General features: G+C 37.7%; 1 protein-coding gene across 1 annotated transcript in view; it reads right to left on the reverse strand.

The window, feature by feature from the left end:
- Positions 1–10141, reverse strand: part of RARS2 (arginyl-tRNA synthetase 2, mitochondrial) — a 69165-nt gene that overhangs the window by 35278 nt on the left and 23746 nt on the right. Inside the window, exons 5-7 of the mRNA XM_005858387.2 lie at positions 6760–6857; positions 2746–2801; positions 740–823 (exon numbers count right to left, since the gene is read on the reverse strand). Coding sequence (XP_005858449.1) covers positions 740–823; positions 2746–2801; positions 6760–6857 — 238 coding nt within the window. The remainder of the gene's footprint in view (positions 1–739; positions 824–2745; positions 2802–6759; positions 6858–10141) is intronic.

Raw genomic sequence — 10141 nt, forward strand, 5'->3', positions numbered from 1 at the left:
TCTTTGAATAGAGCAGGGTACTAGGAACTTGGTGATGCAAGAAGGTGGGCAAGGGTGTGTCTGGGTGTCAGAATGCTTTAGATGTGACAGTGTAAAGGCTAGATCTTAAAACAAACATAGTAGTTGCCAGAGATTTTTAAAAACTTGCACTTCACATGCTATCAGTCCTTTCCTGCCTTAGCAACTACATTTATCTTGCCCTTCTTATACCTTAATTTCTGGTGTATATGAGCTAGGAATGTTTCTGACTGAACTTGACATTGGAGATCATTTGTGGCGCTCATCTGTCTGGATCTCACTCCTCTTTTCCTCTTTTCCCTCTAGGTCACGGGCCCAGGATATAAAAACAGATCACTCTTCACATAGACTGGCCCAGAAGGGAATGTGGTTGACAAGGGTGTATATAGCTAGACCTATCTTCTTCCCTGTATACTCACTCCTCCATTTAACTCACAAATATAAGCGATTTTTCTTTAATAAAACCACAAGAGGCCTGTATTATCAGGTGTTTCTCTGAATGTGTGAAGTTTCCTCACCCAAACTTACTTGTGTGGTGAGAATTACTCTAAAAAATAAAATACAAGATTTATGCAAAAGAGCCACTAGGAAAAAAAATGTAGAGGTACTATTTTATCTAATGGGATTCTGCTTATATTCTGTGCAGATGACCAAGTGACATGATATTAAAACATATTAAATTTAACAGTGAAATGAAAAATAAAATCTCGAACTTACTTACCAAACTGCATACCCCAATCTCCAAGGTAATTTATTCTCGTTACTTGATGTCCTAAAGCTTCTTTGAGATTTGCTATGAAATTTCCTAGTAATGATAAAATATACAGTTTCTCATTCTTGTTAAACATTTTGGCACAGGAATCGTGTGCTTCTCTATTATCAAAATATAACAAAGAAAATTCTTTTGGCAAAATTTACCAGCTCAGTTTTATTTTGTTTTTTTTTTTTGTTTTTGTTTTTTAGTAAAACTTTCATTATTGTATTTTCATCTATGTTATGGAAAGTAAGGCATTATTGGGCAGGTGGTTATTACAAGAAATCCCCTAACTTTCATAAGAACAGAATTTTCATTAACATTAATGGGAGTTGGGAACACGTTAGAGTAATTGCTATTCCAAGTTAATCCCAAGGGCAGAAAATAATACTGTTTTAGTAATTAGTAAGGAATAATTTGGCTGTGCCCTACAGAACCTGAGCCATACTGGTTTTAGTTTTAAATAGCTCACTTTAACTTCCTTCAATCACTGAAGTCCATCTTCTCATGCCTGCTCCCTAACAGCACACAGCAGCCCAAGGCTTCCCGGAACGGCCAATACTGGTTTGATATTCAACATCTATTCCACTTTCCTTCTAGTGTGCACTCAACATACTGCAGAGGCTGGAAACCTAAAAATTACATTTCCCAGAATCTCTTGCAGTTAGAGTTCCAGAAGTAATTTAGCTTTAGCCAATCAGATATACTTTGCATGAGATTCAGAAGGTGGAAGGGGAGCTACTTCTATTATTTCTGACAAACATAGTTGTGGGGCTTGTGTGTATATGATCACAAATAGAGGGCCTGGTGTCCTACCATGTATCCTCCAAGGTAACTAACTGAAAGACTGAGAATGAATGGGGCTGCCTCTTTTGCTAGTATGAATTCTAGAAGGCAAGGCGGGACTAGTGGAGTTTCCTGACTACGGCAGGGGCAGCATGGTTCTAAAGTAGTGGAAGTGATTGCAGAAAAGGGAGATGCTCCTTGATGACCAAGCTCATGGTATAGTTTTAGGAGTAATTTTTGCCAGCTTAATCCAAAGCTTCTTCAGCACTCCCAACAAGTTTGAAAATTAATCAATATCCTGTAGTAAATCCCTTCCTGCTTTTACTAGAGTAGATCCAGTTTTCTGCAAATAATCCCTCACCTATATGTATATCTGACTTAAATTACTGCAGCTTCCCTATTTTGAGGTCTTCCCAACCTATAGAGTCCCAGCAACAGGAACCACCTTCTTCAGATGGTACTCAGACTGTATTACTATTTTTTCTTCACGCCTTATTACGTTACAAATCCAACTGGAAAAAAAAAACACACACACAAAAAAACAAATCCAACTGAAAGACAGGCTTTTGGAACCAACTGTCTAATTTCCAATCCTGGCTATGATACTTAGCTAGCTATGTGATTTTGGAAAAGTTATTTTTGGTATCTGCGTTTCCTCACCCATAGACTAGATAGAAGGATCAGTGATGAGAGAGAATCATTGATCTGCTGCCTCCTGCACACCCCTTACTGGGGATCGAGCCTGTAACCCGGGCATCCTGATGGGGGGAATTGAACTGTGACTGCCTGGTTCATAGGTCAACGCTCAACCACTGAGCCAGGCCTGCCAGGCAACAGTTTCTTTTTTAAAACAAAATACACGAACAAAAAAATTGGGGAGATTACTATCATCTTCACATAACTATTTTCATATTTTCTCCATATACATACATATTTTGTAACAGTTAAAATCATAACAAACATTTCAGTTAAAACTGTTTCCTGAGTTAATCTTGAAGTTTTGAAACAAATTTCTTTTTTCCACTTCTAAACCAGTTTTTCCCATTTCATGTAATATTTAATGAGCACCAGGCTCATATAAATTTGAACTTTTTGTCCTATTGCTATTTAAGCATTAAACCATTAGACAGTATTATCAAATAGTGCCCCAAAGACTTGTTTAATATTTTCTGTGAAACGACACTTACCTATGATAGTAGAACGCAAATGTCCAACGTGAAATTTTTTGGCAACGTTAGGTGAACTGCAAATAATTGCAAAAGTTATATTTTTGTGCTAAGAACAAAGGTTCTAAAGTGAACTAGGTCATGCCTCCATAGTTTAATACAATTGGGGACTAAGGCCTTTGGTAATTTAGGGCAAAGATAAGTTAAAAATTACAAATTTAGAGCAAAGATAAATTAAAACTCAAAGAATCATGTGTAGTGAAAATGACCCTGTGATTCATGAGGCTGTACCATACACAGAAGTGAAGTGGCAAACTGAGGAAAACGCAGATACATTTAAAGATTCAAAAAAAGATGAAGAAATTCAGAGATATTGTTTTGACAGAATGTTGACTATAGGGAATTAAATTTAGTGCACCAGTTAACAAATCCTTTATCCTTTTAAAATTCAGGAACCCAAAGAAATTTACTCTGTATGATAATATCTATCAATATTTACTGGATCAGAAATTAAAATATAAAATTATTCAAGCATTAAGCTTCCCAGAATAATCAGAAATCTGATTCACCACTTAAAATTCTCAGTCATCACCTTTATCACTACTCTGTGTGTTTTGAGAAATTGTAATCAATCATTTAACACTACAAATGCTTCTAAGGCACTCACTACCTGACAGGCAGTTTTATGCATTAACTCATTTAATACTCATAAGAGGTGTGAAGTAAGGTACTCTTATTCTACAGCTGAGGGAACTGAGACAACAAGGAAAAAGAGATAAAACAAATGTGGCAATATGTTGATGACTTGAATCTTAGTGCTGAGCACATGGGATTTCCTTACACTTCTCTGTTTTGTATATGTTTGAAATTTTCATAAGTTTTTTAATACTAAAAAGGTAAATTGACCGGGAAACCAGAAACATACATAAAACACTGGTTTTATGAAACTGTATAAGATCTGTGATCCTGTGAGAAAGAACAAGGTGATCCCTAGGACTGCCTTAAAAGCAACTCTATGAGCTAAAGCAGAAAAGTTCATAGCACAAATGTTTATATTAGAAAAGAAAAAAGGTTTCTAATCAATAATCTAAGATTTTCCTTTAAGAAACTAGAAAAAGAGAACCAAAGAAAGCAGAATAAAAGAGAATGAGACAAATAAAAGCAAAAATCAATGAAACAGATAAAGACAGACAATGTTCTCTATACTATAAGTGTAGTGGTGGTTACATGAACTGTACATCTTTACCAAAACTCATCAAATTATATGTTGAAATATGGTGAACTGTATTGTATAGGATGTAATTATACCTCAATAAAGATGATTTTTAAAAAATCAACAGACTACTATGAAACAATAAAAATTACAAACCGCCCTGGATGTTCTGATATTAAAGGAGCATAAGATATATTGTTTTGTGAAGAAAAAAAAAAGCAAGGAGAACAATATATAATGTGTGAGATCTGCTTATAAATGCAAAGACTATTTCTAGTTGGATAAATAAGAAAGTAGTATTGGTGAATGCCCAAAGGAGAGAACCAGGAAACTGGATGGGGAGGAGACTTGCTTTTCACTGAGTATCCTTTTGCAATCTTTGATTTTTTTCAAACCAGGTATTTATATTATGAGGAGTTTTTTTGTTTTTTGTTTTTTTGCTTTCACAGAGCTTTTGTATTTTTTCCTTTAGGATTAGAAGAACTCTATGTAGGTCTTTAGCCTTGATAAAAGGTCACTTGAAATCATCAATTTGCCATTCTGGTACCATATTCCTACTGGGAAGGGAATACAATAAAATGGAAAATACAAATTCAACTCCTTTGGCAACCAAAGTAGCCACAATGAATGAATTACAGCTTGGACAACTTATTGGGACTTATAAATAATTATTTCATGTAACTTTCTCAATTTTGTAAGAAAAGACAAATATTATTGCTCTTATTGTCCAGACAAGAAGAGACCAGGGAAAAAAAGCTGCCTCATCTGAGATCACTAAATCAGTTACTAACAGTCAGAACTGGTACTCTCATCTTTTGGATTCTCATTTTACCAATCAGAGGTCCTCAATCTGTTCTCTGAGACACTTCAGACTAGGAACAGCAGAGGGTGGGAGAAGACTGTGTTGAGGAAACTGCTGATCTGAACAAAATAGGAAAGGCTGACGTTGCAGAGATGAGAGAGGCAGTAGCAGTTATCTATAAGTTTTACACCACCTACAGGTACAGTTATCTACTCTGGTACTTCATCACATTGCTCCTACATCTGACAAAATATTATGACAATCAACACTGTATCAGGGAGGCAGTAAAGGTTACATATGTAGGCTTCAGAATCAGTCAGCGCTATGACCCTAAGTAAGTTAGCTGACCTATTATCATCAACATCTTTATGCAAGGAGCAAGTTTCTTGAGCACAGTGATTATATCTCTTGCTTTTGTGGGGAAAGTTGCCTGGTTTATTTAAGATAGTACATATTTAAAACATTCTCTTCAGTCATCTCTCTCATTTTCAGGAGAAATTCAAGAACAATGTTTTCTTTTTTTTTTTTTTTAAATATATTTTATTGCATTTTCAGGAGAAATTCAAGAACAATGTTTTCTATCAATTTTGCCCCATCCCCCACCTGTTTGTCTCTACTTTGAAACCACAATGGTAAGCCCCACAGTAATTAGAAAACTTCTAAGGGAGGGGCAGCTATGGTCATCCCACAGCAATGCCAGAGAGCAAAGATGGCTGCTGGGAAAGGGACCCTGCCTTCATCAGCATTCAGATGCTCATCTAAGTTCCAGCCCTCCGTAACTGCTATAGGAAAAAAGTTGAGAGGGACAAATCCATCGGCAAATAACACAGAGAAAAAGCCTACAGAATACAACTCAAATAGAACAGGTTATTTTTAGACATTTCTTACAAGCATAAACAAAAAGAGCAGTACAATGGAACCTCGGGCCTTGAACTTAATTCCGGAAGGCTGTTCAAAAACTGAATCATTATTTCCCATTAGAAGTAATGTAAATTGAATTAATCTGTTCCAGACTCCCAAATGACTCCCTTTTTTAACCTGTCTTATATATAGTACATGTCTAAGGTACTAATCTATAAATAAATACTTTAAAAACAAAAAGGACATGAAATATAAATGAAAATTTAATAAAAGGACATAAAATGTACAGTAAAAAATGAAAATTTAATAAAATAAGCAGTAACAAAAGCAAAAAAAAAACAACTACCAAACACATACACACACAAATATTCACAGCACACTTTCCGGGGATGTTAACAATGTGAGGTTTAGTAGTAAACTGACTCATACTCGCACATTCTTTCCTTTGTCGCCCTAGAGAGATGTGACTGATCATACAGGTATGAGCATGAAGGGTGTTGGGTCGAGAGGCAAATTATTTGAGATGGGAGATGTTAGAGAACCGAGGTTTGATTGTATATGGGAAATGAAAACTGAGGAGAAAAGCCAGAGAATCAATGAGTAAGGAAGACTAAGGTTTTGGTATTTTGAGCTTGGTTGGGGAGGAGAGATGGTAACAGTGAAGTGAAAATGAGAAAGGTGTTAGGAGTGAGCCCTGGTGGCAACTTTTCAAGTTTCAAGAAACTTACAGTGGCATTATTTCAAGGCTGTATGCATGGGAAAAGATATTGTACCACCTCCCTACTAATTTTCCTTTACTATTGGTTAGGTAACAGCAAGGAGCGTGAGTAATATAGTTAGTACTGAAATGTATCCTTAGAGAAGGTGCTGTGTTCTGCATCAATTTAAAGACGTTAATTTCGTTAGCCCTTATATGGTAACTATTGGCCGGATGCACAAAATTCATGCAAGAGTAGGCCTTCCTTCCCACGGCTGCCAGCACCAGCTTCCCTCTGGCACCTGGGACCCGGGCTTCCCTAGCAGCCCTGCTTCGTCCCGAAGGTTGTCCAGAAGGACGTCCGGTCTAATTAGCATATTACGCTTTTATTATTATAAATAGTAAATCACTCATCTGATCAGCTAATTGATTAACAAACACATAAGAAGAATAGGCACTGACCTGAATTCAACCACGATCTTCTTCTGGGGAAGACCAGAGAAAAGCTCACTTTTTAATCCATATTTTGAACCATCTTCGATAACTTGTTTTAACACTGTCTGAAAAGTAAAGGTTGGGATTTAACGATAGAAAAAAACTGTAGTTTTCTTAAGTACTCTGCTACTGGAAACTAAACGCTGCTAGTTTGCTCATTTCAATTTGTGGAACTGAGACATTTATAGCACTGTCAGCAGCATCATCTTCTTGAGTTCACATCTGTGCTCTTTTATACATCCTGTCTGTTCCTCCTCACAGTGATTGATGAAGTAAATATTTTACAGGTGAAGAAACAGAATTTAGAGAGGTTAAGTACCTACCAAAAGTCTCACAGCAAGTAGTAACAAAGAAACCAGAAGCAGCATCTGAATATTTATTGACTGCATACTATGTGTCAGGCACTATTCTAAGTATTTTCTATGTATTTACTTTTTTAATCCTCACAACAATCTTAAGAGATAAGTATCATTTTTACAAATAAGAAAATAAAAGCACAGAGAGGTTAAGTAACTTTCCAAGGTCATACGGCTAGTAAAATTGTTTTCACTCCATAGCTAACTATTGTATGCTGCTACTTTTTTTGATACTAATAACAAGCAATGGTAGGAAACAAATAAAATATAATTCAAATGCTTATCCTATCTAATAGAGGGAATATGCTAATTGACCCTCACACCATCGCAAAGATGGCGGCGCCCAGAGCCAATAAGGAGGGAACATGCTAATTGACTGCTATGCCCTCAAAGATGGCAGCACCCACAGCCAATAAGGAGGGAATATGCTAATTGACTGCCATGCCTTCAAAGATGGCGGCATCCACAGCCACAAGATGGCGGTGCCTAGTTCCCTCAGCTTTGCCAGGGCGGCAGGTGCACGGCAAGGCCGGGCCCACCCCCAGGCAGCCCGGCCTTGCTGCACGCCTGCCACCGGAGGCCCCCAGTCCCCTCAGCTGCCCAGGGCTGGCCCGAGGTACAGGTAACCAGGGCCAGCCAAGGTGCAGGTAACCAGGGCTGGCCGAGGCTTGCGCTGCCGGCAGTGGCAGCAACAGAGGTGTGATGGGGGCGTCGCCTTCCCCTGATCACCGGGTCGCCTCCCGCCCCTGAGGGCTCCCGGGCTATGAGATGGGTCAGGCCGGGCTGAGGGAACCCCCCTCCAGTGCATGAATTTTCATGCACCAGGCCTCAAGTTGGCTACATAAGTAAATAAAAACAGGAAATCATACAGAAACTGCCAAAACATATTCCAGGTTAATTTTTAGTTATTAACACAGAACTAGTGTATAGTTCACAAAATTCATATTTTATTACTTTTTTGCTAATGGTGATGATTTATTTACTTCAAGGCTTTAAATTTATTGTGATAGACTTTAATTTACTCTTATATTGGTTTTGCTTCTCAAATTGGATTCTGAGTCCTAAATGTGCAGTTTATGATGTAAAGAATTTCACTATCATAGGTTAAGATGGTCACTTAATGGAAAAGGCAGAGAGGTAAAAGGAAACAGCAAAGCAATACTTTTAAGATACATCTACAGAATGCTAGGTTCAAGTCTAGATGCTTTTATGTTATCTTTAAGACCCACAATCTTAGAGGTGGGCAACAGCTGTAAAAACTAAGGTTCAGAAACAGTATGTATTTGCCCAAGGACACAGAGGTAAAATATTAATAAATATATAGACATTAAAGAGAATAGTGTCTGTCAGACACTAAGGGCCTATTAAATGTTAATTACTCCAAGAATATGGGCAACAAGAAGACTGCAAGTGGGGAGGTAAACAGTGAGAAGAAATTCATTCTCAAGATTATTCTAAAGTTAAAGTCTAAGCATCTTTTTCATTTTCCATTCCTTTTCATGTAATGGATGGTAGACTCCATAAATGGTAATAGCAATAAGTTAGAATTCTCTTTTACAAGTGACTCTCCATTTGTTGATTTCTCTGGCAAAAACAAAAAAAAATAACTAGTCAAAAACTATCTTATATGCTTCACTTTCAAACATTCCTTTAACAATTTGACTTATCTGCCACCTGGAGCTTTTTTCCTCTACTGTTTCACTGAAAGTACTCTCCAAATCAAAATTCCAAATGCCAAACCTAAATGAATGCTTAAATTTTATTATATTACTTTTATGAATACATTCTTTTGTAAAATGAACAAATAAACAATTAAGATAAGGCTAAAGTCTAGAGTTCCTTTTCATCATCCACCCTAACCTCCTCGGTCCCTTCCGGCCTTCTCCAGGGTAACCACTTTCTTTCTTTTTTTAAAAATATATTTTATTGATTTTTTTTTTACAGAAAGGAAGGAAGAAGGAGAGGGATAGAGAGTTAGAAATATCGATGAGAGAGAAACATCGATTCAGCTGCTTCCTGCACACTCCCTACTGGGGATGTGCCCGCAACCAAGGTACATGCCCTTGACCAGAATCGAACCTGGGACCCTTCAGTCCGCAGGCCGATGCTCTATCCACTGAGCCAAACCGGTCAGGGCAGGGTAACCACTTTCATACACCATCTTAGCTGATAATTACTTTCTTCTCCTTGCAACTATCCTTCCTCCTTGGTTGTAATGACATCGCTCTACGGATTTTTACTTCTCAGTTTCCTCTGTAGGTTCCTCTTCCACTGTCTGTCCCCCCCACTCCCCAACCTGTACTACTTCCTTGCTTCCAGCTCCTTACTTTACACATCTCCTAGGTAGGAATTGCTAACACTTCAACTACTACTTACCTAACAAAATCTCTCCTGTGCCACAGGGTGATATATACAGCTCAGGATTAACTGTTTAACTATTAAAACTAAATTTCATTAGTGTAATACCAAAAATCATCACATGTACCAGCTGTGGTACACATAACATACCATGAAAAATGATTACATAGAAAAAGCTAACACTCTTTATGCAGAGCATATAAGGCCTTTCACAGTATATAATTTCCTATCTTCTCCCATACCATCCTGTGTGCAAAACATAATCATCTGCTGATTTCCAGACAATGCCATGTTCTTGATTGCCTGCACTCTGGCCCAAGCTGTCCCCTTTGCCTGGAATGCCTGCCCTTGTACCTCCCAGGTATATTCTTCTTCATTTTCACCCCAATTCAAAGTTATCTCCTCTCACCTCAAGACAGACCTAAGTGTACGTTTTTTTTAGACTGGATTGCAACTTTAATTTTGTTTTATTTCTTAAAGTATTACAAAGAGTATTATACATGTCTCCCCCCCCCCCCCTTGACATTCCCCTGGCTTCCCCCACCCCCCAGTGTCTTGTGTCCATTAGTATTTCTCATATGCATGCATATAAGTCCTTCGGTTGATCTCCTCCCCCCCCCAACCCTCCCCAGGAT

Source organism: Myotis brandtii, unplaced genomic scaffold, assembly GCF_000412655.1.
Source record: "Myotis brandtii unplaced genomic scaffold, ASM41265v1 scaffold1171, whole genome shotgun sequence".
Classification (NCBI taxonomy): Eukaryota; Metazoa; Chordata; class Mammalia; order Chiroptera; family Vespertilionidae; genus Myotis; species Myotis brandtii.